A 27550-nucleotide genomic window follows, 5' to 3' on the forward strand; every position below is an offset into this window, starting at 1 on the left:
TGCAAAATGGGTAACCCCACTGACAATTTTTCTTTGTTCTTTGTGCTTTTTCTTTCTTCTTAAAGCGGAGTGAGGAGAAGGCTTTGTTTTGACAGGGGCATCCCCTGTGCGTGCTTGCATGCATAGGCACGCACGCAAACAAAACACATGATCTGCTGGAGCGCACTTTGTCCAAACGAGGAGACTTCCTAATGTTGCGGCTGGGCTTCAGAAAACGTGTAATGGGAAAACAGGCTGGGAATAGTAAGGCTCGGCCTGAAATACGCTCAGCTACTCGCATACCCACCAGAGGATTTTGACAGTTCAGGGTGTCTTATGCCCCAGCACGTCTAGGATTAATAATCTGAGTTCCAGGAAACAGAAAATTGGCGTTTTAATAGGCAAAGTGATGCCTTTCTGAATGGAGTGGAGCCAGCAGCGGGTGCAAGACCTCCTTCTCATTGTTAACTTTTGAAGGACAGTAGAAAAGCAGTGATTCTCACCGTGAGGACTGGCTGTCCTGCAAAGCTTTGTTTATTTCACACTAGCTTTTCTGTAATCAGCCAGATAGGCCAACCTATGTGACAGAATTTTTTTCATCACAAAGGAGAACGTAGGCTTATTGGCCTGTTCCCAGTTCTGTCATTGCATTTTTGTCAGTGAACAAAAAACATCAGTCACAGTCCCCACCTCTAGGCCCCTCAATTAGTACGCTGGTTTCCAAAGGCCTTTCATGTGGTCAGGAGAACGAGAAGTGTGATTCCAGAGGGTGCTTCACGGTACATCTCTGAGGTTCCAGCTTTCTGATTGTTTTCGGTTAGTAGAATGTTTCAGTCTTTAGACTCGCTACCCCTTAATGTCTTATGAAACAGAAATGCTTCTGTGTTTTAAACAAGAATATATATATTTTTTAAATGATCTAGACATTGCATGCATTGAGAGCAGACAGCCTGCTCGCACCAATTCTAATTTTTCTTTGCCTCTCTCAGAATCTTTTATAATTTTTTTCCTTAAAAATGGAAATCTCAGAAGGACAAACAAATCATTCGTATCCACATTTCCACGGGGGCTTTGCTTTACAAATAAACAGATTGTAGATGTCCGTCAGATAGAAAACAGGATAGGATGTAGTGAGGCAATAAGAGACACGATGAGATCTTGGACCAGCTGAAGTTTTTCTTAGGAATCAGTGTAGAAAAGTAATTTATCTCAGATCGTATGATTCATGTGTGAATTTTCTTTTATTTTCCCAGTCCCTTAAAAAAAAAAAATAAATAAAAAAAAAAGTGTAGCTGTCCTACTTTCCTGTAGGACATATTAAAACTAAGTGAGAAAGTATCTTTAAGGTATGCCTTATAAACTTATTTTGGAAATAAGTAAACTAACAAAAATTTCAATAGCTTTGCCTCTTAGAAAATATATTAGTAGAAAAAATAAAACAAACCTCATCCCATTGATTTTGAACAAGCTTGTAAGAAGACCAGAGAAAAGCAGTATTTTCACTAATGTATCGTATCATAAGTTTATTTACTGGAAAGAAACTTCAAAACAATCACAAATAGTGACGTTCTGCTTGTGGAGATTATCATGACAGGATACATGGGTATAATACCTGAAAAACTGAGAATAATTTATTTTCAAATGACTCTCACCTTTTTGTAGTTCGTGTGGCCTGTACGTAGTCATGCTCTGTACAGCAGCATGAAATATCACCTGCCTGTCAGTCTCTGGAATACCTTCCTGAGAGGGATATTATCATCTCTGTTTTATAGATGGCTGGGATGAGAGCCATGGGAAGATAAATGACTTGTGTAGGGCCAGCATGCTTGCTAATTCGGGAAGCAAATTTAATGGCTCTTACATTTCAGGTTGTTCTCGGTTTATTAAACCACATTACTACCAATCTCAGTCTGTGTTGCCACCAGTACTTTATTTTCCAAGTGGGTTCTATTTTTGAAATGGCAGCCAAAGACGGGACTACTAGTTCATTAATTCTCTGTAACAGCAGAGAACAGAAGGAGCTATGGAATGAAGGATTTCGACATGATTTAAGTAGGGATCCTCCTCTTCCTGGAAACATCTCTTTTCATTTTGCTTCAGGTTGCCCCCCTCCTCTCCACTGGCAGTGAGCATTAACACACACTGTTAGTCATTTTACGGACATGGCTTGGCTCAGCTTGTGTAAGAAAGATTTGTAAAAGATAAAATGCCAAGCGTGGACTGGAAGGAAATCATGCAATACTTAATACTAAATGATGTCTATCTTACTCGCCTGAAAATTTCCCCTTGCACAGTAACAATACAAACAAGGCAGAAATAAAATTTTACATAATAATAATAATCCCAGAATCGTAGTTACATCCAAACGTAGCGTACACTGTGCGCTACAGCTTTTCCAAAAAGTCTTAGAATAGGAGAGCAATTAAATTGTTTGTTGTTGTTGTTGCTTTTTTTTTTTTTTTTAATAAAAAAGGGGTATCTGTCATCACTGGTCATCACAAAGACTTTGTGTCTGAGGATGGAAGAGTCTTGCAGGGTGGTTTTCCGCAGTGTTTTGTAGGAGGTTCGTCCTGTCCCACTCAGTAACGTCACGCCAGCGCTGTTGAGCAGAGCATATCAGAAGTTAATTTCACAGGCCGGTGTCTTCATTGCTGCCCACTGCTGACCTGAGGCAGGCAACAAGGCAAAAATAATCCCAGAAGAAAGCAGGACATGAGGTTGTGGTGTCCTCTCCTCCTGAGTTGTGGGACTAGACTCAGGTCATGTCTTATCGGATCCTTTCATTAACAAACTGAATCAAATCCTGATTTCAGAGGCCTCACGAGAACAGAGAACATACTCATTTCATTGAAAGTGAAACCTTTCTTTCAGCACATCCCACAAATACTGAAAAAGGTGTAAAGACTTACTTATTTTCTTTCCAAAGATGCTAGTGCCTCCTTAAACCGTGAGTACCACATTTCCGGGCTGCCATTCGAAACACATCTGCACTGTATATGCAGATAATCCTGAACAGACATAAAGCACATCTGCCTTGGTGCCAAGAGCAATAAACCCATGTCAACAAGGACGCAGAGCCAGGCCATGCAGTGCTGAGGGAAAGGCTCCTCAGCCTGGGCTCAGCGCCACACGCAGCTGCGCTGCTCCCCGGCATCCCTGCTCCTCGGCACGGGAGGTGCCGTGATTAAGGTTTGGTTAATTGGATGCTTTGGTGAGCGCTCGGTTGCACAAAAAAAAAGTATTGCTGACAATTTCATGTGTTTTTTTGTTGTTGTTTGTTTGGTTGGCTGGTTGTTTTTTTTGTTTGTTTTTGCTTTTTTTTTTCAGCAACAACTTCTTATCCTTCTTGTGCTCCTAGTGGATTTTATTATAGCATTCTCCTTGCACACAGAACTTGAAGTGGTGTATGTGTGATACTCACCCATAAGATGAAATCATAGTCTCTGATTTATTTTCTGTTTATTTCAGCAAAGTTTGGAAAGATTGCATCTATCATCACTTTTTTTTCATTCTCCTGCTAGATTCCCTCCCAAATTAAGAAACACAGTTTATCATCTATTCATTACATTTCTGTAGTAAAAGGAAAAATATAACTGAAGCATAACACAATAATTCATACTGGTAAGTGTAGTTTTCACTTTTTTTTATTGGAGAAAAAAAAAAAATATCATCTTTGCCATAAATTTTATATTAATGTGATGCTGCACTACACGTGAAGTGTAACCAAAGCCTTTGGGTTACCTAAGGCCTGGGATGGAAGTTCACCTTTACGTTAAAACTTGTCATACTTGCTGATGGTGCTCAAAAAGCAGCCGTGTTGATAGAAGATGTGCCCGTGCCTCACTTACCTGTGTTAAAGTACATCAATGGTTACATGTAAATGCAATGTCATGCATATTTCCGATACCCAGAAAATACGCATTATGTCTTAGACAACAGAGAAATGAGCTTAAAACCAAAACCAAACCCAAACAATCCAAAACAACAACAACAACAAAACACAAAGACACCCCCCACCCCAAAACAAACAAACAAACAAACAAAAAACCACTGCCAACTTGCTGTGATGTGGGGACACAAAGCATCCGGGATGTTACTGCCCGACTGCCCTCGCTGGAACAGGGCAGGGAGTGTTGTGCTGTGGGTTTTGACATCCATCTGCTTGTGGGCAATGAGACTCCCGGTACTTGTCTGCACAGCTGGGTTTTAAAGTCTTTATGTTTGAGCAGTTCAACACGAAAGTGCTTTGAAATCCACCTGCCTGGCAAGGTTTCCCTAGCAGAGATGTGCCTTACTGCAGAGTTTCATTGCAGTTGCCTCAGGAGGTTGCTTTGGCCTCTCACCGGGCTTTTCACTGCTTGCCTATCGGCCCATCTTCTCTGCTGACTTCCACAAGGGGCTAAAAGGCAGCTATAAGCACCTCGGTGCGTGCAGCCCGGAGCTGATGGCATGGTCGGGTCGGTGTGCCAGGTGCTGCCCAGCCCTCCGGGCTGCTAGGGCTCACAGCGGCTGCGGGCACTAGGGAAGAAAAATCAGTGAAAGGCAATTTCCAGCCATGAGCTCTCTTCCTCAGCAACCATGCAGATCTGTTCGTCTTGCTGAGAGTTGGCAGCTCGTATTTACTTCCCGCTGGACTTCGCTGTACAGCCAAGACAGCTCTGTCAAACACTTTGGGTGGTTTTGCAATGAGAAAACACGATACTGCAGAGACAGCAGCTATTGCCATACAAGGGTGCTGGGAAGAAGAGGCAGTGATCTGCAGCCCTCACACAAAGAGTGAGACCTCAAAAGGACATGCAGGCTCCTATCACTTTTATCCTCTTAGGAGGTACTCCACAGATAGCAGGTCACAGAGCAGGTCACATCCAAATTTTTGGTGCTGCAAACACATCTTAGGTCACTTCTGGCATTAATCCATTACAGAGAATTTCCAAAAGGAAAAGTAACTTCTTGTTTTCCAAGTACAAACAGAAAATATATATATATATGTATTATATATTTGTTTTGTGACTTAGCCTATCTGCTTCTGACAATGGATAGAGCTACATTCACACTAAATTCAGTAAAGATAGCAAGGCACAGAAATGAAATGCTCTGATTGCTTTGTTTTGAGATACGTGTGTATATATATCCTTTGCTATTACATTGGTATGCTTTAACTTAGGCTTTTTATAAGCAGAAATCGTAGAGAAATAGCTAAAATTAGGAGGCCGTTATTCTACCCAGTGTTCTTCTTATCTCAGAAGCAGAGTGGTCCCTGTTTAGAGCTTGCCAGGGGAATTGCCTCAATGTTCATTTCATCCTCTTTCCTGTTTCTGTAAATTTCACTCTTTTTTGTTCATGGTTTATTAGTGGTATTCGTGACTGAGTGTGCAAATGCTGCTGTTTAGCAAGCCCCAACGTAAATTTTTGCACCAAAGACTTTTCCATTAAGAAACAAAAATTGCAACCTGACAGCAGAAGACGTTTAAGAGTGACCAGACCTTAAAATAACTCAAACCAAAAGTTTCTAATACGCGACTGAAATCATATCTATGTTCAACATGAGTTGGTTTTTTGTTTTTTGATTTTACTTTGAGCAGTACTCCCTCTGAAAGAAAGCTGTCATTAACTCCTGAGGTTCTCGTTTTTCTCCCTGAGCTTTCTGTCCTTGCACATGCTGGGGGCAAGGTGGGGGTGGGGGGAGGAAAATCAGCTCAATATCTGAAGGCAGGAAGTAAATGATTTCAGTGGCAGCGCCAAATATATCATTATACCTCCACCTACTCTTGTTCACCTACTTGTCAGATATGGAAGAATGTCTAGTCCCTGCCCTCTTTTTTTTTGCCCACGTTTCCCTTTCTTTGAGGAGCATTCCTCACCAAAACAGTGTTAACTTCCAGCTTTATAAATAAGGCTTGCCTTCTGCTGTCTCCCATGCTGCAGAAAAGTGGTAAATATCTACAGTAATTTCTATTAAAATCCCGGGGTGGAGGGCATGTAAACTGCTGACAGGATCCTATATTCATCCTGTAACAGCAAGGCCTGCACAGCAAGACCTCTGCTTCTGAGAGCACAGAGCTCTCTGGCAAAATAACTACCTCTTGTAGTAGCTTACACTTCTGTTATCCTGGATAGAAAAAGCACATGTCACATATTTATTAATCCATGTCACAGTGAGGTACTTGCTGGGGTCAGTTTTAACTAAAAGGAGGATGAAGCTGATGAGACTTTGGTCCTTACAGAACTTTATACCGGTGGCTCTGTGGCAGCCCTGAAAAGTTTTTCCAGTAGTCAGAAAATGCTGAAATGTGAAAATAATCCTTATTCCCATCGGCTTTGTCCAAAAAACCAAAGCAGCAGGTATACATGGCAGGTAATTCCATCAGTAATCCACAACACTTGGGTTCCTCCCAGCCAGGTTTTTTTTCTTGTGTTTACGGCTACTGAAGTAGCACCAATCACTTGCAGTTTTACTCTTTTATGGCACTCCAGAGAAATGCCACAAAATAAATGCTCTGTCCCATTCCTCAGTCAGATAGCGAAGAGTAACAGGAAACACAGAGATAATTGTAAGGATAAGAGACACTATTACACCAAAAGACACATAAAATTAGCTTCTCTCTGCTTCTCACGCTTTCAATTCCTTATTTCTTTTATTTTAACTCTGTGTATTTTTCATTAAAATGCGTAAGTAGAAAATAGTGCTTTAGGAAAAAAAAAAATAATAATAATACTAAAAAGAATACTTGTAATGAGTTGCAGAAATATCACTTCCTTGGACTTTGTATATGGGCAGGTTTGACCTGTGTATGCTGCTAGTTTGTACGATCCCTGTATGTGGCTTCCTCAGCAGCCAGTTTCCCTCCTGAGTATTGCTCTCCCGGGGTAGCTTGCAGCCTGCTTCCAGGTACAAGCAAAACATTACCTGCTCTAACACTGTTAGTCAGGAAAGCTCTTGACAAAGTCTTTTTCATCCACCATTTCTTGCCTGTTGGAGAGAGAAGTTAGAACAAGTAGCAGGCTCAGACTGCAAGGTGTGAGCTGAAATGCAGGGTTCTTAATGTTGATCTTGGAGAACCAAGCATGGCCATAAATATTTGCAGAATATTGTAAAGCTTAGGTGTAAAATTCAGATCTTTGATTTTTCTAAGTCAACGCAGTTGAAAAATGTTCTAGGAATAACCATACAGCTTTTGGTCTTTCTATTTATTTTTTTTTTTAAAGTTCACCAGTAGGCAAATAATCTAAGTTTTTCAGTGATACATGAGTGGACTTCAAGGGATGCTTTCCTGATTTCTGTTGCCTGTGATGAAAAAAAAAAAAAAAAAAAAAAAAAAAGTAGGAGGAAAAAAGCAATGGGCAGAGAAATGGGGTAGAGGTGGGAAGCACTGCACTGCTACTCTGCTTTTTCTGCCCTTTGCTGTTCTTAGCCTCCTGCAGCCACACGTGGTTGGCATGACTTGCTGAGCCTCACAGCGTGCTCTGACAAAGGGCTGCAGTCACAGCTGCAGAAACTAATTTCAAGCGTCTCTACATGCCTACACGTTGCTGTTTGCCCTCCATCGGCCAGGCCTGTCCTGTCACTGCCATGTCCTTGGCGTTTGACTCCGTACTTTTTTCTTCCTCAGCTAGGCTGAAATATAAAAATAGGGTTTTCTTGATGTTTCTGGGCTGCCTGCACTGGAAGAAAGTAGTGGAATCTTATTCTAGCCCACTTTGCACCTCTGGCAAGCTTGGCTAAGCCTCTGTGTTTTCAATGCATCTTCAAGCTGAACACCTCACTTTTAAAGTATGAATCTGTCATCTTACAACAAATAAACAAACAAAAACCTTTTCTGCCCCTCGCACGGTTGAAACAGGAGATACAAATGACTGTTGTGTGGGAGTAGCTGAAAGTGTGCTGAGAGCTGTGCAAAATATTTATAGTCAGTCAGAGTATCCAAGCAAATCTGCTTTTTAAAGGTTTCCCAAAGTCTGTGAACCTTTCAGGTAAGCCTCAGCCAAGTTTAGACTAATTCTGAGCGGAACGCAGTTTGGCAGAAAGGAATTTATGGCTTTGGCTTTGGGTAGGAACTGCAAGATTCAGCATGGACTTGGCATAGCTGGTTCTGAATAAAGAGAAGCTTGGCAGTTTCGACCAAGTTTCAGGTGTCACACTAATATTGGGAAAATATATTCACAATGCTGGAAGCACAAAATTTTTATTATTATTACAATATGTACCCATAACATTTCAATCTTTAGAATTATAACCTAACTTTATACAAGAGAAACCACTTGAAATCACTGCACCTTAGTGCAAACCTGTTAATACACTTTTAATTTAACGATAGATACATGACTGATTCTTTTCTCATTCCATTTTATCATGCTGGGTTGGTTCAAGAAGTGGTTTTATAACACGGCACATTAATGGTGTGGGCTTTGCAGTCCTCAAATACGTTATATTAATTGTTGTCTTTTGATTTCACTGTGATTTTTTTTTAGAATTTCAGCTGTAACTGAGGTAGATCCTACAGAGCAAAATGGAAAGTAAATACATAGGGAAGGAAACTGCTGATAAGCAGTAAATGTTCCCAACAGCAACTGCGAGAAGTAAGAGAAAAAATGTGATTGATAAGAATGATAGTAACTTCATGCAAACTGGTGCTTAGTGGCAATTAAACAGTCAAAACCTTGATGATACAGAGCAGATCCAAAGTCGCCTTATTAAACATAATCACCAGTTGGCTTGCATTGCTGAGGACATGTCTTTTACAACAGTGGCTTTGAATGCTAAGAGGAAGAGCTAGATTGAAACAGAAGGATCTGATTTACATTTCAAAGGTTAATATTTCTGGAGAGCTGTGAGTGGGAGATGCTATGCGATGGCTTAGGATACAGTATCATGTGACTAAGATGATACTTCTGTCATCATGACACCAATAAAAGATCTTCAAGCTGTTCTCAAAGAAAATGTGGATGATAAAGATATGGAAAAGTAACATGTACTTTAAAGTCTGCTTTTTAATATCCAAACATGCACAAAAGTGCTGTGCATAGGATTTATCATTTTTAGCCTTGCAACTTGGAGAAGTAGAGAATTATGTATGCTTTTCCTGTGTCGGTTGGTGAGCATTAATGATGTGTATAAGAATATTCAGTTCCATGGCTGATTTTTTTCCAAAGCAGATTAGGAAAGACAACGTCAAATATATACCATGCATTGTACAATGGCCTTGATCATGATTTCCTGAACCTGGTTCCTTCAACATTGTGAGTTACCTCCTGCTATGTAAATTCTAACTTCTTGAACATGGCAAAACATGCAAATTACCAGGATTAGTCAGACCACTGATTTTCCCAAAAGCAGTAGGCACTGTTACGTAAGTCAGTGTTAATCCAAAGCAGGCTTTGACTGGCCAATGATGGAAAACGACGTGAGAAAACAGAAGTCCAGAGTGTAAGAAGTTCCAGTAAATTAGCGAAATCCCCAGGGTAGTTCACAAGAAGTCAGCTAAGGCATTAAGGTGACAAAGCACCCAACAAGACACTGCCACCCAGAGTGGCAACAGCACACGTGGCCTCCCAGAAAAGCACGAGCAGCAGGGAAGAAGGGGGGGCAGACCATTAAACTGACAAGCAAAGGGCTTTCTAAGGGCTTTCTTGCCAAGAGTATATTGGAATAGTCCAGACAGAGAATGAGATTAAATCTCACCCTGATAAGATTAATAAAACTACAGTGAAACTAACCAAAGCGCAAGCCATCATGCAGAAATTCCTCTATGGTGACTACAGACAGCTAATCTCAAAAGCTGATCTGAGTAAAGATAACTCCTCATTTGGAGGACACATCTGTTTCTGTGATTTCTTGTTGTTTTACCACCTGGCACCAATAAATGTGTAACTTTGAAAACAATAGTGATGTTGTAGCCATGGTGATCTAAGGCTACATAGTAAGAAAGAAATGATCCAAGATGGACAAAGAGGTCTTTCCATGGTGTAACACATGCTACTATCTTTCCCTATGAGCCTTGATTTCATTAAAAAAAAAAAAATCTCTTTTGGAAAAATCAACTTTTTGTGATTAATTAAATTTTACCAATTAAATATTTTTTTTCTAATTAAAGTATGAAGTAAATTATATGTAGAGTGCACTATATTTCTGTTAGTGATGATACACTCTGAAGTAGTTTCAGGAACTAGGGTTGTTCAAATGACATTTCTTGTCCAGAAGTCCTGCACAGATATTTTAGTTTTATTAATAGAAATGCCATTTCTCTAAAATACATCACATTATCTGAATATAATTCTCCTTGGAAAAGATGAAGTTTTGCAATTTCAGGACAGAATGTCTCAGCCACAGATGAAAATACATGTGAGAGAAGTATGATATGTATGAAGTATGTGAGAAGTATATGCCAGTAAAAAAATAATGTGCCTTGTTTGTGTTCTTTAAAGCAGTAAAAGTCCTTCATCTTAAAAGACAATTTAAAATTATGGGAGACAGTAGGCATCTTTTTTTTTTTTTTTTTTTTTTTTTTTCAGTGTGTTAAAAGGAGGTAAAGAGATCTGTTGATACAGTCTGATGTATCCTTTCCTATTACTATTAGCAGAGTTCTCTCAACTTCCAAATTTAGATATATTGCAATCTTGGAACCTGCCAAATTAGAATCTGAAGATAGAAATAGAGAGAATATGGGCATCAAATGCACAGTGAAGGCTTTCTGTGGATCAGTCTGCCAGGTCTGCATGTGATCTCATGGAAGAGTAAAATTTATTTTGCCACTTTATTGACAGCTATGGGAGTTTGTCCTTAATTTACCAGCTTCCTGCAGCTACCCTTCCACAGAGTAAATAAATCAAGCTGTTGTATCTGAGAATTCCCATCACACACATTTATGTACCAAACCCTTCCAGAAGAACCTCCCTTCTTCTCCTATGGACAACTTAAAGAGGGAGTTAACTAGAGACCGAAAAAAATATCATGCAATATCAGTGTTGAATGTCTGGGAGAATCTGTACAACTGAATCTGTGCAAGTGAATCTGTACAACTCCTGACCATGTTGAAACCAAGGATAAAAGGTAGACAGGTAGAGTAATATTACCTACAAAGGTCACACAGTAAAATTAGATCTTGTCATGCCATCATATGCTTTTTAGTTGAAAACAAGGTTGGAAGTAGCAGTACTTCTAAATAACACTCATAGCCACAACAGTCAAAAGCTGTGAGCCGGTGATCTTGACCTTTGAATGTGGTTATTCTGTGCTTGGTTCAAGACCCTGGGTGATTAATGGAAGCGACTATTTTTGTGTTCCTGTGAGTTCTGTGGCTGCTACAGATTTGGAGAATTACTCAGCTTAGTAGGACCCTAAGGATGTTATCTGGTCTAACCTTCTGCTCAAAGCAGGGTCCAGCCTGAATTCACAGGTAGGGATTAGGCCTCTGAGAACAGGTTCATCTCAGTTTGTTTGGTCACTTTGTTCCAGTATTTAATTATCCTTGTAATAGATTTTCTTTATACGTAGCTGGATCCTGACATATTTCAACACAGGACCAGTATCTCTCATTGTTCTCATCCCTGTCTTCTTGGAAACCACCTTTTGTTAATTGGAAGACTAATAGCAGTTAATGTCTATTAAGTCCTCTCTGAGTCTTCTGCACTTTAAACAAGCTCAGTTCCCTCAACATGACATCCCAGGGCATGTGCTTCATCCCCTGACCATTTTGGTGGCCCTCCACCGGACTTGCTCAAGTTTTTGTAGATTTAATACTTTATCCATGTAGACTACAATGTCCCAACCTGAATACCAGAATGCTGAGGGGGAGCAGTGTTAAAAGAATTGTAAAAGTCAAAGCAAATGTGATCCACCACCACCCCTCCACTAAATCAGTCACTGCATCATAGGAGGCAATCAGGCTGGTCAAGTATCCATTGTAAATACAAAACAAGATTGAATCATAGAATCATTAAATCACTGAATCATAAAATCATTCAGGTTGGAAAAGGCCTCTAAGATCATCTAGTCCAACCTTTAATAACTGAGGGTGGTGAGGCCCAGGCCCAGGCTGCCCCGAGGAGCTGTGGCTGCCCCATCCCTGGCAGTGCCCAAGGCCAGGCTGGATGGGGCTGGGGGCAGCCTGGGCTGGTGGGAGGTGTCCCTGCCCATGGCAGGGGGTGGCACTGGGTGGGCTTTAAGGTCCCTTCCAACCCAAACCATTCTGTGATTTTACAGTTCTGTGATTGGTGTGAATGGCCAAAGACATTCATGATAGATACAGTGAAACAGACATTACAGTGCCAACAGCCTTATTTTCGTAGTACTTTAAGTCTATTTTTGTGGTATTAAAGGACGAGGTTAAAACAAACATAGAACATCTAACGTAGAACGAAGGACAATTCACTTCTCAAACTGGTGCTTTTGAAAAAACAGTAAGACTGTAGAAGTTGTGGTTGGACTGACAGCTAGGATGTATGCATGCTTCCTGTGCTCATGCAAAGTAAATAATCTGGTGCTAAAATAAGCACCGATCAATATGGGGTGATCCATGGCATCTTTGTGCTATGACTGCTGGAGCTTAGTGTTGTTTGGGCAGAACCATTTGTCTTGTTTTGGTTTCCCAAAATTCAAACATAATGGTTTCTGATAGAGACGTAGAGTAGTGAGAGTAAGACCATAAACTCTGGTGAGGCCGCACCTCAAGTGCTGTGTTCAGCTTTGGGCCCCTCACTACAAGAAGGACATCGAGGCCCTGGAGCGTGTCCAGAGAAAGGCAACAAAACTGATGAGGGGCCTGGGACATACGTCCTGTCAGGAGCAGCTGAGGGAGGTGGGGTAGTTTAGTCTGGAGAAGAGGAGGCTCAGGGCAGACCTCATTGCTCTCTACAGCTACCTGAAAGGAAGGCGAGGGGAGCTGGGGGTCGGCCTCTTCTCACAGGTAATGATAGGACTAAAGGGAATGGCCTCAAGTTGTGCCAGGGGAGGTTCAGGTTGGAAATGAGGAGACATTTCTTCTCAGAAAGAGCGGTCAGGTGTTGGTACAGGTTGCCCGGGGAGGTGGTGGAGTCACCGTCCCTGGGGGTGTTGAAGGAAAGGTTGGACATGGTCCCTAGGGACGTGGTTTAGTGGGTGACATTGGTGGTAGGGAGCTGGTTGGACCAGATGAGCTTGGAGGTCTTTTCCAACCATAATGACTCTATGATTCTGTGATTCTGTAGATCTGAACAGTCGTATGGGTCAAAGAAGGGATCCATCCTAAGCAAGTAATCATCTACACAGCAGTGCAGTTCCTGTGTAAGTGACATATATGTACATAACCTGCTTAGCAGTGCTGGTTTTCTTAGATACAATATTTTCATACGCTGCTGTCTGTAAGTCCGTGCCATAACACTTTGCAAGGGTGGGAGCAAAGCAATTTGTGCTTCTGTTAGCTACCTGTCTGTGTCTCCTCCTGACCATAGACCAGTCAAACAGCGTCCCCCTCATTACGGCAGGACTCAGAGGAGCAGCCTCAGCATCAACACGTGAGACTTCGCTGGGCCGCAGACGCTGAAATTCCTTCTCAGCCTCCAGTTCAGGAGCTGCCTGGGAGATGGCAGAAGATCATTCCACACAGAGCTCCGGGTCCCTGTTGGTCTTCCCTCTGCAGCTTGTTACTGGGCCTGGCCTGACAGGATGGTGTCTGAGTACCTTTAACTGGAAAATGTGTGCTGTGGGTAACTGGCAAATTACTCTGTGATTGATGCCCGCTCCCCTGCAACAGGAGTGTATTACTATGAAACAAGAGAAGGTTAATACACAATTTGAACTCCACGGATCACATCTGATCAGCCTCTCTCTAAATCTAGATTAATGAAACGAGGGCTGCAGCAGGAGTGAAACGAGAGGCGCCAGCTGGGAGCCGATGCATCTGCGTGGTGCTGGCTCCTGCCTCCAGGAGAAGGGAGGTCTGCGTCCCAGCAGTGCAGGCAGAATTAGTGGCAGCAGGTGGGAGGATGGGGTACAAAGGGTGCTTTGGCTGTCAAAACGCCTTTTGTGGTGCTGGCATAGCCATAGTTCCACAGGAATAGCACTGTCCGGAGCACACAGAATTAAATCAAAGTTGAAGTAATTTCGGTGCTGTGTTCTGCGTTTGTTTTGGGAGTGTGTCTGCATTCAGGGCGGCACAGGAGTGTGATACAGCATCAGCCTTCCCCCGCGGTGCCCTATGTCCCCCTGGTTCTGAAAGATGGCCATGCAGAGTTTGCAGTTTATGGGTTTTCTTGAAAAATACAAAACCACTTAAAATGTATGTGCACCTCTTATGGCCAGGTCCTGAGAGATGGGAGTGCCAGAGGCTGTTCTGAAACCTGGAGTTTACTGTCACCACTGCTGGCTGCTCCTCTTGGAATTCTTACCCTTTTCACATCCATCGAATGACCGATATGAAAAGAAATCCACTTGCTGGACCCATTATGCTTGACCTACATGAGAGTCCTTGGATTTGTTTATAGAACGAAAGGACATTTTAGTCCCTTTTTAGTGTCTCTTAAGTGCAATGTGTGTTTGCATCATTTTTTTGGAATGTATTTACATATATCAGAAATAATTTCCCTTTGGAAGTCTCTCAGTGAAGTGCTCCAAATCCTCACGACAAAAAAAAAAAAAAAAAAAAATCTGGAAAAGTGGCTAACTATTCTTTAAAAGAATCAGTTTCAACACTTTTGCTTTCCTGTTTGCTGTTTTAAGAAAAATGCACTCGCAGAGCAATATAGCTGTCTGTGTTTATAGCAGCTGAATGAGAGCATTTCCAGAGTTCTCCAGCTGAGACTGAATTCCCTCTGAATCCCATTAGCTTCTGCTATGTGTCACTTCAGATTGAACTGCTATGACAGACCATTTTGTCATACAGTTTTGGCATTAGAAATTACTAATCTGTGGACCATGAAGCGTTGTTTACATTCCCTTTTTTACAGGAATTTGTGATGAGCATATATCTTGGGTATTTGCCGTCTCAACATACATTCAAAGTTCCTTCCATTAAGAATTCCCAAATATAATTAGATGAAACTCCTTACTATTTATAATCCCAGTTATTACTGTCATGCCAGTGGGCTCCTTTCCAATAAATTGTTCTGTTTAGTACAATTGGTTTCAGGGGTTTAGAAGACAACATGAAATACAAAAAACAAGGCAAACATAGCTGTACTGTAGTAATCAACATTCCTGAGGTTTTCTTTATGCACACTTCTGGTTAACCCTTTCTGTATTAATTATTAACTTGGTTGGCTAATTAATCAAAATGGATTTTTTTTTTCCTCAGTATTAATACAATTTAATAATTACAGAAGAAGAAAGATTTCATAGTCAGAAGTTCAATCACTGGGTTTCCATGCAAAAAAAAGACATGGTTTTAATACTCTTCTTGGCTAAGCCTAAAGATCAAAATTAGCAAGTTTTAAAGAAGAACTGCAGAGACTTATAGTAGAGCCTTTATTGCAATCACAGATGAAAGACAGTGTTGAATTAGTGGGTATCACAGAATATATACTTTATTAGCTACAACTTGGTCTCTGTCACAGCAGCAGTGCAGTTTGCATGAGACTGAAGCTGGGGCAAAAGTGTAAAGAGCCAGCAGCTTAGTAAGAAAGTTTTAAAGAAATGTGGCTGGGGACCAGCAGCCAAATCCTATTGTAAATGCAGCCCGTAACCACATTTTCACCATTATGACAGCTGTAAATCTCAACTTTTTTGTTGTTGTGAACTTGGCTTTGCCTTGCAACCACGTTTTCACTATTATGATAACTGTAAATCTCAGCTTTTTTGTTGTTGTGAAGTTGGATTTGCCTTGCAACTTTGTGGGTTCAACCAAATAATCATTTTCTATGACTGTTCACTTTCTATGACTATGATGGGATGGGGACAGAGTGTTTACCTGGAGGCCACGGGACTTACTTTTAATTTCCAGGTCTCTGACTGACAGCGCCATCTTCTCCTACACCCCAGAGAAACCGGCTGCAGCCCTTAGTCGCATGGATCGATGGTGTAAGGGCAGGCATCTGTCACAGCATATAGGACCTTGCTGTGACCACATTCAAAATCTGTTTTAAGCTTCCTTCATTTCTGACACTGATGTTCTTTTCCTCTCCCCATGTTCCAGGGTCTTTATGTCTTTGTGGTGTATTTTATCCTGCACAACCAACTTTGTTGTCCCGTGAAAGCAAGTTATACTGTAGACATGAATGGACATCCAACTCCAGGATCTGCTTTCTTTACACATGGCAGTGGTTTGCCAGCTGCAGGTGGGGAGATCAGCAAGTCCACTCAGAACCTCATCAGTGCTATGGAAGAGGTAACAGTGCTCTAAAGCTATTGCCTTGTATATTGAAAATGTATGTGGAGGTTTGAGTGGTACTGCTGAAGTTAAGTGAATGAGATGCTAATTATTATAATTCTCTCTTTTTATTTTTCTTCTCTCTTGTTTTTTAAATTTTACTTTTATTTATTTATTTATTTGTGGTTAGACACCCAGAAATAGGGGGAAATGTTTCTTTTTGCCACAAGAAATGTTATATGTAGCCATGATGATATTCGTGTAACTTACGAGTCGCTAGTAACAGCCCATCTAGGGAATGTCCCTTTTCTACTTTGGTCTTCAGTGTGTTGTAGAGATTGGTTAACGTGTTGTCAGAAGTAGGTCATGAAGAATCAAAATATCAAGCCATTTCTTTCAGCTCGCCATAGGGCTTAGATGAGTTTTAAGTCACTAAATTTCCAAAGTCATGGTGGGTGATGATTTTCAATTCCTTCACTGCTGGAACTGGAGAGTATCTCTTTTCCAGTACCTGTAGTAAACCAAGGTGACTTTTGCTGCTAGGTATATTTGTGTGTTGATGAAGAATTTCCAGCTGATTTAATAGAATCAAATTATTTCAAAGGAACCTGTCATAGTAATATATATATATATATTTGCATAAACGAAGCTGCATTTCTTTTTGCTCTTTTCTCTACCTGCTTGACTGTATATTTGTCAGGGTGTTAAAGCTCCTCAGCTGCCTCCTGGCAGCCTGCTAAATGTATTAGGCATCTCATAATGTCACTTAGGGTGGTGCCTGACTCCCTGGATTACTGGACAGCATAGCCTTAGATCTATGTGGCAACCTTTTGTATTTATAACATCGTAGAATGGAGTTGGAAGGGAACTTGATGATGTCTAGTTCCAAACCCACTGTCATGAGCTGGGATGCCACCCTCTAGATCAGGTTGTTGATGGCCTCATCCAACCTGACCTTGAACATCTCCAGGGATGGGGCATCCACAACCTCTCTGGGCAACCTGGTTCAGTGCATCACCACCCTCTGAGTGAAGAGTTTCCTCCTAACATCTAATCTAAATCTCCTCTATTTTAGTTTAAAACCATTCCCCCTTTTCCTGTCATTGTCTGAATGGGCAAAAAGTTGCTCTCCATCTTTTCTATAAACCCCCTTTAAGTACTGAAAAGCTGCAATGAGGTCACCCCAGAGACTTCTCTTTGGGCTGAACAGCCCCAGCTCTCTCAGCCTTTCTTCATAGGAGATATTCCTGCCTCCTAAGCAGCAGATGAGCAATAGACCAAGAAAATATATTTTGATTGTCATAAAATATATGTTTCCAGAGTTCAGTATTCTGATTTTGCCGCACAGTTATGGAGGAGATAGGTTTCCCTGCCCCCCCCAAAAAAACCCCATACCTTTTTGTCATGAACCGAAATTCTGATTTTTTGTGCAGCTCCACTTCATAATGAAGTGGCAGAGGAAATATAGCAAAGTTGATATCAAAACTGTCGGGCTGTACACCAGTACCTTCAAAGAGAGGATATTGTGACTGGAGTCATTCAGTGCTTTTAACTTAAAAGTTCTCCATAGCAGGGGCCAACGTTCAGAAAAAGCAAAATGCTTGAGACATGTAGGGGAGTTGTCACAACCACAAGATTAAATTACTTGTAATTGAGTTTTCTGTATATAGGTGCTTATTTATTTATTCAAATTAGGATACCTTGCTCACCACAGATGTGACAGTTTATCCTGCTCCAAATCTCCTGATCTTGAATTCGACTCTGGTTCCAGTTTGTTATCTCAATATAGCAGGCATATAAATCATTTATACAGTGTAACTTTGATGATTACTGCATTTCTTTGTCTTTTTAAACTTTACAGGTGCCAGCAGACTGGGAGAGGGCATCTTTGCAGCCTGCCAGTCAAGCTAGTGCTTCCTTTAAGCAGAGTCCACAAAACGGCAATGTTTTCCACCCTTCTGGTGGATTTAGTAACAGCTCGTTGGTTGCTGATGAGGAATCACAGGAGTTTGATGACCTAATATTTGCTTTAAAGACTGGTGAGTGACTCCTATTCTTGTTCCTCAAAGATTGCTGTGCTATTCTTCCCTCTAACTGTGTCACCGTTTGATGAGATCCAATTGCTGTTAATTTAATCTAATCACCAGCGAAAACATCATCTGACATTGTTTTGTCTTGGACTGTTATCCTATGAACTAAAAATATTGTGCAGACAATCTATCACTATCAGTGAGGGATTCTGCAAAAATATGTTCTCAGTCATGACGATACACAGATCTACAGAAAGCAGCAGCAGATTGGAGGCTCTGACATTTTTTTCACAAGTTCCTAAGCAGCTAGCTTTCTGCCTCTAGACACTGTCCGTCTTGTCTTCTGTTCCCTTCTTTTTTGAGTTGTTATGTAGAGTATGTGTATGTTGCTGATCTTCATTTTATGTGTATGCTTGCAAGAAAAAAGCATAATTTCATAAATACCAATGCCCCCAAAAGTGTAGGACAAAATATTTGTATTCCACTGTGTCAAAGAATGCATTTGGACCTGAAAAAATGATGTCTGCTGGAAAAATAACCTATATAGAGTTCTGCCCAAACACACCAGCCAGCTGTGATGAGCTCACCACGCTGCTGTAGAACAAAGCCTGGGGGAGGCCACTCTGGGTGTCCACGCTCAAACTACACCTGCGAAAGAAACCATTTGCCGCCAGTCTTCTCAATGGCCTTGGAGATCAAGTCTTCAAAGTCTGCAGCTTTACTCTTGGTGCAGGTTTCCTTTTCTGCTATCTCACCCACCCAACCAGTGGAACTTCAGGTTATTCAAACGATGACATAAATAGGCAGCCAGGCATGGCCTTAGGCGGAAGAAATGAAGCAAAACCTGATTCAAAGACAAATAAACATGGGAACACTTGATTAGAAGACCAGAAAGACTGAGGAGCGTCACCCGATAAGATCTAGCAGATGCTAGCCCAAGCCCACCCCCTGTAGGCATGGGTGAAATACCAGAGGACTTGATCCTGGGGACAACCTCACCAAGCTATTGACCCTCTGGGATTCTTGCAAGGGGCGACATTGAGGTATTGTCTAAATTAGCAGGTTAAGCACTCTGACACTTTACCAGTATTTCCCCTCAGTGACACCACTGAAAACAGTCAGACTGGGTGGAGGACTGGGAATGATAATGAAGAGAGCTTTATTCAGCACATTCACAAGGCTTTATCTCTTAGGCCAGCCTCCATAGCAGAAAACTCTTCAAATGATGAAAATAACTGGATGATTCATAACTGGGCCAGAGCTGGGAAATAAGACAGTAACAACATTTCTGTTTTACCTATTGATTTTCCTGGACACTTTGCAGGCTACTCATACTCTGCTATGCACTTAAAGATCTGGGGCAAGACTTGCTTAAATCTGGGTGCATAACCTTACAGGTGCAAGCCTGTTTTTAAATACCAAAGAAGATAGCTTTCAATTTTGTACTCCTTTCAGAATATTGTGACAGAGACCAGAGGATTCACAGGATGTTAACAGCATAGGAAGCCATTCAAATTCAGCACTCCCACTGCTTCACACGGTGGTTAGTGCTTAAGCAGGCAGTTGACATCAGCTACCCTATTCACTGGGGTAAATGCTATGCAGGGTGAAAGGCTGCATCTTAAATCATGAAGAGCAAACTAGTCAACAGCAGTAGTTAAAAGTCATGGGTAACATAACTCACCACAACTTTTTTTTTTAGCATCTGATGATTTTTTTTCATAAATCTCCAAGTTCCACCCCTAGGTCATTTGTTTTCAGTCCTTCTAAAAGAAGTAGGTTTAGAACCATTTTTTGATTTTTTTTTTTTTGCCTAACTTTTACTATTGTCTTCTTTAATATTTATATTGGCATTATAATTCGTTCTTGTGAGCCTTTTGAAGCACATCGGATTTGAAGTGGAGACCTCGGCACAATCTGAGAAAAACACCTCTGTTTGCGTTACTTGTTCAGCTAGAACCTGTCCCTTTTGCCCCACTGCCAATTCTTCTGCCCAAACTGTGTCCCTAGCGATGTTACGGGGCAAAAAAAAAAGACTGTATCTAAGCAAAAACAGTTACCTCAGCTAGTTCCATCCCCACATCTGTTTGAGCAAGCTGAACCGAGGAGGTACTGAGGTTAGAGCAGCTTTAACCACCAAAGTAAATGCTTATCAGCTACTGCCTTAGATACAAGCTGCGTCTCAACACATACTTTAAAAACACAAAACTGTGAGTCTCTCTGAAACTGGAAATCATAATCATGTTTTGTTATTACCGGTCAAACCTGCCCTCCAGCTCAGTTCAGTGCATGGCCAAGGGATTGAGGTGCTTCTGGTGGCACCGGGCAGGAGACAGCGTGGAAGCAATGAGAAGGGGTAAGAGGAGAGGGGAAGAGGGATTTCTGTGTTTCAGCACGGGCTTATGCTGTTAGAGCATTCACGGAGCGTGGTCTGAAGGGAATTTATGGTGTGGTTAAGCTCGCAGCCACTGCTGGGAGCCTGCCCCCGACCCCCCGGCTGCACATTTCTCCTTCCTCTCTTGCGTCGCTATTTGTTCTCACACGAAACCGCAGTGACTCAGGTCACCGAGTTCTCCTCTTCCTTTTCCTCTCCCTCTCCTTCCTCTCCCCCACCCTCTTCCTCTCCCCGGGCCACCCCACGGCCGGTCTGCTGCCTCTGCTCAGAGCACCAGCCCCAACCTCCTCCCCATCACAGGTCAAAGGTATCGGGGTGAGATACTTGCCCAGACTGCTCCTCCACCTCGTTAGGCCACGCTTAATTCCAGCTGAGAATTCCTCATCTGGAAGCAGGCGAGCTCCTGGGGGAGCACGGACAGATACTTTTGCACCACATTAGCTGTTTTTAACACTCCTAACCCAACTCAGCCTGAGCTGTGCACAGGTATTAGCTCCCACTCCTCGGGCTGGCTGAGGATCAGCACCGATTAGCAGAGGGATGTGCAGAAATGTCGTTCTGCCTCCCTGTCCTTTCTGTTGCCTGCAGGCTCCTTTAATTTATGCTCATTGTTAATCTGGCAGCTAGGATCAGTGTGAATGAGGACATAATCACAGATCTGTTTTGCTGTCAGCAAAGCTAAAATCTCCTTCCCATCCTCCTGCCCCACCCTTGCTGGCCACACTCGGTGGTACTAATGAAGGGTGGCTGAAATGATGCAGCTGGAAAAAAATAAAAATAATAATAATAAAAAAAAAATCAAAGAAATCCCCCTGCACGACTTTCTCCTTCAACATGCAGCTGTGAATTGCAGTGCAGCCCCACAAAGAGGTGCGGTGGCACACTTGGCCCGACTGCTGAAGAGACGTGTCACAGAGCCGTGCACGTAGCCCTCGGTTCCGTAATCATTAATGCTGGCCCAAATGAGAGATTAACCTGAAACACGGGCTGGATCAGATGAAGGCACACGGCAAATGATGTGGATGGACAGCAGTATGCAGTTGTGTACCCAGCTTTTACGCTCGCTTCATGCAAACCTTGTGTTGTATGGCCATAGGATTTCTTATGTAGTGCAAGAAATCCAAAAGCTGGACTTCATATGTCATAAAGCCGTGGCCGCTAGATGCCTTAGCAATTAATTACTCCCTTTCATCAGATCTGTTCAAGTCCATATAGGAATAAAGAATTAGGACTCACTGTGGTGACTACATCCCTTATACTTTGGGAATCCTTTGCTAAAGCTTATTTATTTATTTATTTATTCATCTATCTATTTATTTCCTGGATGGTTATTAGTTTGGCTTAAATTACTTCATTTATTATATTCCATTTATGGCTTCTATAATGTATGAAAGGCTTCGCTTCTACAGAGAAGGATAATTATTTGCTAGTTAGACACTGCTAATTGCACTAGTTAGCTCTGAAAGTGCTGTTGCTTTGGGCTTGGTTTCATTTTAGCTGATTCCTTTTGCAAGGTCTATACTGAGCGACAGTTCAAGAAGACCTTTGCCTCTCAGGTTGTCACAGAGTGGTGTGTTGCAGACATCTATAGGCTATTCCCTGTGATTCCCCCGGGGAATTTGGTGTCAGTTAGGTCAGGGGAGTTAAAAACTGAACCAACAGCGTAAAAACAGATGGAATCGGTCCCCAGACAGCGAGCTGTCCATCAGCTTTGCTCCAAAGCATAAATACCATGAATGCGTGACAGCTTTTCCAAAAAGCTAGCCAAATGCCCATTTGCAAATGGGCATTGGACAGTATCAACAGGGTACTGCCACATCTGTAGTCTCAGCGTATTTTTGCTCTAAGGAGAGGCATGCATGATAAATTTCCAATAACTGTCTTACACCATGAGAATGCCTGGAAAAATCTACTATATAAATTTGAACAAAAAAGCACGCATATATACGTTTATGATAATAATGATGCGATATAAATCAGCTCACAATTTTCAGTTTAATAGAACTAGGGTTCCAAAGTCAGCATTTTTTATTTTTTTATTTTTTAACTTTGGTGTTAAGTACCTGGTTTAAGAACCAAGCACCTTGTGTTGGGTATCCTAACTTAGGGAAAACTTCGAAATGTCAAATTCTGAAAGATGCTCAGTGGAACATCCATGAGACTGCCACCGAGCAGATAAACTGCAGACAGTGGCAAAATGCCAGGTTCTTGCCCTGCAGTGCCAGCCTGTGTCATTGCTGTGTTGAAGGGGTCACTGCACAGTGAAAGCGAAGGTGGCCAGGCTGCGTAGTCATTCGACTTCTCATTTATGTTTTGAAGGCTCACAAATACGCTAGCAGTTAGGTATTGAGCATGACTGCGTAGCATCCAGAAAGCATTTGTAGTCCAATCTGAGCTCCACTCTCTGAATTCTGGGCTCCTGTTGGTGTCATCTCTGCAAGTCAAAACCCTAAAAAAAGTACTAATCATGGTGCACGCAGAGAATTCCTTTCTATCTAACGCATCGTATCCATACAACATACATTATGATTTATTCAGAAAACAAGATAGGAGTGCTTAGGAGACGGAAAACTTCCCCCACAATATACCTACAGTAATTACAAAACAAACTCCATCTCGCTTGGAAGGTTTTAGTGAAAGTTTGAGATACATCTGACCGCAAAAGGGATAACAACCGGAGCTCAGTGCGCAGAGGCACGCACCGATGAAGTCTTTCCACCAGTAGATGTCACTGGAGGGATCTTGCTGATTTTGCAAAGCTAGCTGTGACTTCTCAATTTCTAGCCTGTCCTTTGGTACAGAAAGAAAGGAAAAGAAGGGCCTCATTATTTCGTGTCTTTTCACGACGTGGTTGCTTCACAAACCGGGGAGAAGCAATACTCCCAGCTGCTCACCCACCACCCAACGCCAGCATCTCTAGGGGAGCACGTGCATTTCTGGATGGGGTTGTGTTTAAGTTCCGCTCTGATCTGAGAGCAAGCCGGACCTATGAACTCTGTGCAACTCCATCGTGTAAACAGTCATACCCTTCCCAGCCTGCCGACTGTTTGGTAGGCCGGTATCCTGGTTACATCTCCGCTCTTATTCCTAAAAAGGCTCCGCTCTTAAAAGTTTGCCTTCGGATCAGCTGAAGAAGGCTGCTGTAAACCCCAAGGAGCCTACTGCAGCCTCAGGTTTGCCAAGTCTCTCATAAAACCTCATTCACAAACAAACAGACCAAAAAAAATAATTAAATAAATAAATCCCCCCTGGCTTTGCACAAAGCTTGCAGATACGGCGTTTAGGAATGTACGTGATATGATAGCAGATTAATCTGGTGTCTGACCTTTTTGTAGTGACGAGCACAAGATCCTTGCAGATACCCCACACTGAGTAACTGCAGTACAGCCGCCGGTCAGACAAACATGTTTCTAACCCTGCTCACTTCAGTGTTCACCTTAAAATCTGCAGCCTGGATGTCCGTGGGCATATAAAAAGAAAATTTTAAATGTTTTCACCCATCCATTTCCCCCTTTTTGAAACCTGTATCCCCTTTAGCCGAAATACATCTTTTTAGTGAATTCCAATGTTGATGATGCAACATTAGAATTATTTTTTGTTTCTTCACACGAAGTATCTTATTTACATCACAGTTATTATTACCTTGTCCTTCTGTCACCAAACAGCAAATACAGCAGTCAGATTTATCTTCTCTATTACCCTCATGTTTCCGTTCTAAAACAAACAGTTTTGGAGAAGATAAGGAAAAAAAAACAAATACTTAGCTCATGCAATTGTTGTTTTTCCCAGGACTTTCAACCAGCTTTTAGTCATTAGAGCCATGATTCAATGAAGAGGTTAAATAGGCATGTAGATTTAATTGAGTAAGTATGTCTCAATCATGTTCAGTACGCTTATTAACAAGAATTTTAATGATTCAGAGCCTAATCTGCTTGCCTTTATTATGCTGTCTGTCCACTGATGTCTCTTCACTCCTGTCATGCTCTGCCAGTAGCCGCTGGTCTCTGAAGAGCTTGGGTGACACAAACCCAAGCTGAGGTCTCCTCGGGTGGGTGCACATTCCCTGCACGTCCCCAGGACCACTGGTTGCTGCAGGTTGCTGTGCTCAGGTTCTCTGCTAGCTCCAGGCTCTTGGCTCCAGCCTGAACTCCTACATGGAGGGAGCACCCTCACGCCCTCCCACCACTGACACCTTTTCCTGACTTCTTTTCTACCTGGGGAGTGGTGGGAGAGAAGGTTGTAAGGAAAAACTTACTGAAAGTGGAATTGTGGGGGGTAGCTCCAGAAATGTACGTGACCATTATCTTTTCTTCTGCCGAGCAAGCCCAAGCCTGGAATGTCAGCTGAGACAGAAATAAGAGGTTCATTGTACAACTCACAGAAATTTCTGAAAATGCTGTTTTGGTATGAAAATGGAAATCATTGCCTCGCTGGCATACTCTGCTCAAGGCTCTTTCAGCCAAATGTCATTCCTCTGCACCTCCCTTGAACTGAGTGTAGTCACAGATCTGCTTCTGCCCCAAATGGAAAACTTCCCTACTTGTTTGTAAGTGTCGCCGCTGGAAGACCACGTCTGACATCAGCCTTTCTTGAAATCGCCGTGCCAAAGTACACCAACGTGCAGCTCTGAAGAAATGGAAAGCCCAGATGCTCAGAACACTAACACAACCCATGTATTTGGGGGGATTCACTCTACAACTCTGTAAAAATGCTCATTCCGTAAAAAGATTCTGTACTTCAAACTAATCAACCCAAGGGGAAGAAGAAAAAAAAAAAAAGTACATCAACAGCAAGGAAGCTGCTAGCTAGCAGAACTCCTGCAACACAAAGATGGAGAAGGTGGCCTCTCGAGGTCTCCTCCAGACATGTTTGGGAAGTTTCCATTGTCCAAAGCCTTGTGTTCTCTCACAGTAGAAGAAAAACACGATACACCAGCTTGTGCCAAATGTGGGTTTAAAGAATATTTAGTCAGCGTCTTTTCTCATGCTGAAATTACAATCCTATTAAAACAGCTGGAATTATAGTTTAACAGGGAAATTGTATCATTAAAAGTCAATTCTTCATGAAAATATCCTTGGAAGCATCAGACTTAACAGCCAGACCATGAACCCAGCCTAAACCAGGCCTTGATTTATGCTCTTGTGATTTCAAGGCAACCTCCAAAATAGCTGTTGTGCCATTTACTGAGAGAATTAAAGGGACTGACAGTGGGATTGTGAAAAAGTGTGTCCGGGTGGTACCAAGCTACGTCTGCCCATGTTCTGAATTGCTGGCCGGTAGCAGAGAGCCTGCCACACTGTCGTGGGGTTTCAGTCAGTGACCAGAATAAAGTAGAGGAGCCCTGTGACAGGACACGATATCACCATTTCTGTTTCAGGACCCCATCCTCACTCATTCTTATATATAACATTTTTTTTTTGTTGGTTTCTCTGTTTTAGGTGCCGGTCTCAGCGTCAGTGATAATGAATCCTGCCACGGCAGCCAGGACGGGGGCAGCATGGCAAACTCCCAGATTGTCGAGCTTAGGAGAATCCCCATAGCAGACACCCACCTCTAACTCCACTGCTTGCTTGTTTCCCCCCACCCCAACCTTTTTTTTTTTTTTTTTTTTAATTCAAGCCTCCGTATTTTTATATTTGTACTTCCCTTTGCACTAAAACACTATATAAAACTGTGTGGTAGAATGCTGTGAGCTGTACTGACTGCTTAACAAAGGATGTTTGAGTTTTTGTATTTCAAAAAAATAAGCTGTAAATTTTTTACAGTGCGTATCAAAGATACAGTGGGGATCAACTTAGATTTGTATCTTGTAGTTAGGTGACATTTCGTGAACTGTAGCTTTTTTTTAATTAACCTGAATGTGTAACACTGATTAATAAAAGCGATAGAGTCTGTTTGATATAAGCACGTCTGTTATTTCTGCTGGCTGCTTGCGGGGCTGGAAGGTGATGCACACACCCTGTTGGACAGGAAAGCATTTTCATTGCACAGTTCTAAGTTTCCCAGGCTGTACTGTTCCAGCTGGTTTCGGAGCACCCAAATCTGTGAACTCTGTAAATAAAGACGGTCTTGACACAAAGAGATTACATTCTGGCATGGTAAAATGTGTGATGGTCTGAAACAAACAGGGAAGGGGAGATGAAGGACAAGAGAGAAACCACTTAAAGGTCACTGCAAGGTATCTGCAAGCTGCTGACTGTGTCATTTTGCTTTTTTTCACAAAATTAAATTCTCTCCCTCTCCTCGCAGACATAAATAAGGGAGGAATGCCAGACAGGAGAGTTTTCTGCTAATCTCTGTCGGTGCTATACGCTCCTGCTCTGATCGAAGGCCTCAAGTCTCGCCTTGCATAGATCGGTAATCTGAGTTCATAAACGAGCAAGAAAAGTTCCTCCCCTGAAAAAAAAAAAACAAAAAAAAAAAAAAACCAACTCACAGAGGAAGTATTTCAGAGCCGAGGGGTGAGGCAGGCTGGTCTTGCAGGAATCATTAACTCCCTGCTTCTGCACAGACACCCTGGAACAAAAACACATGAAAGCAGGAGACCAAGGGAATTTTCCTCTGAACATTTCTGAGCGTGGCGTAGAAGTATAGCAAATGTCAAGCAGGCTTTTCGTACCTACACCAGGATCTTGCCTAAAGGCTTTAGGTCAGGCAAGCTCTAAGCAACAACCTGTGCTTTTAAACAAAAACGTTTCTTATGGAAGCCTTTCTGTCAATTTTACCATGGTAATACACAACTTTTACTGCAACTGATTATTCAGTGAGCTGGGACAAGAGAGGAAAAAAAAAAAGAATAATAATAAGAGGAAACCTTTCTGTGTTCCAACTCTGTAATAACTGCTAGGATTGCACAGCTTACAGGCATC

At 42.0% G+C, this 27550-nt stretch overlaps 1 protein-coding gene and 1 long non-coding RNA gene across 5 annotated transcripts in view; one reads left to right on the top strand and one right to left on the bottom strand.

The window, feature by feature from the left end:
- The window catches only part of ADGRV1 (adhesion G protein-coupled receptor V1), a 291563-nt gene extending 264978 nt beyond the window's left edge, over window positions 1-26585 (top strand). For all 4 annotated transcript variants that reach the window (XM_035310214.1, XM_035310213.1, XM_035310215.1 and 1 more), the window contains 3 exons: window positions 16083-16274; window positions 18118-18295; window positions 26120-26585. In XM_035310214.1, the coding sequence (XP_035166105.1) occupies window positions 16083-16274; window positions 18118-18295; window positions 26120-26238 (489 nt within the window). In that variant the 3' untranslated portion in view covers window positions 26239-26585. The remainder of the gene's footprint in view (window positions 1-16082; window positions 16275-18117; window positions 18296-26119) is intronic.
- LOC118156284 lies at window positions 4153-17316 on the bottom strand. Its single transcript, XR_004746217.1, has 4 exons — window positions 17305-17316; window positions 14006-14015; window positions 7356-7360; window positions 4153-4783 (listed from the first exon to the last, which is right to left on the bottom strand). It is a non-coding gene; the product is annotated as an uncharacterized LOC118156284 (long non-coding RNA).
- Window positions 26586-27550: the final 965 nt, after the last annotated feature.

Source organism: Oxyura jamaicensis, chromosome Z, assembly GCF_011077185.1.
Source record: "Oxyura jamaicensis isolate SHBP4307 breed ruddy duck chromosome Z, BPBGC_Ojam_1.0, whole genome shotgun sequence".
NCBI classification, from domain to species: domain Eukaryota; kingdom Metazoa; phylum Chordata; class Aves; order Anseriformes; family Anatidae; genus Oxyura; species Oxyura jamaicensis.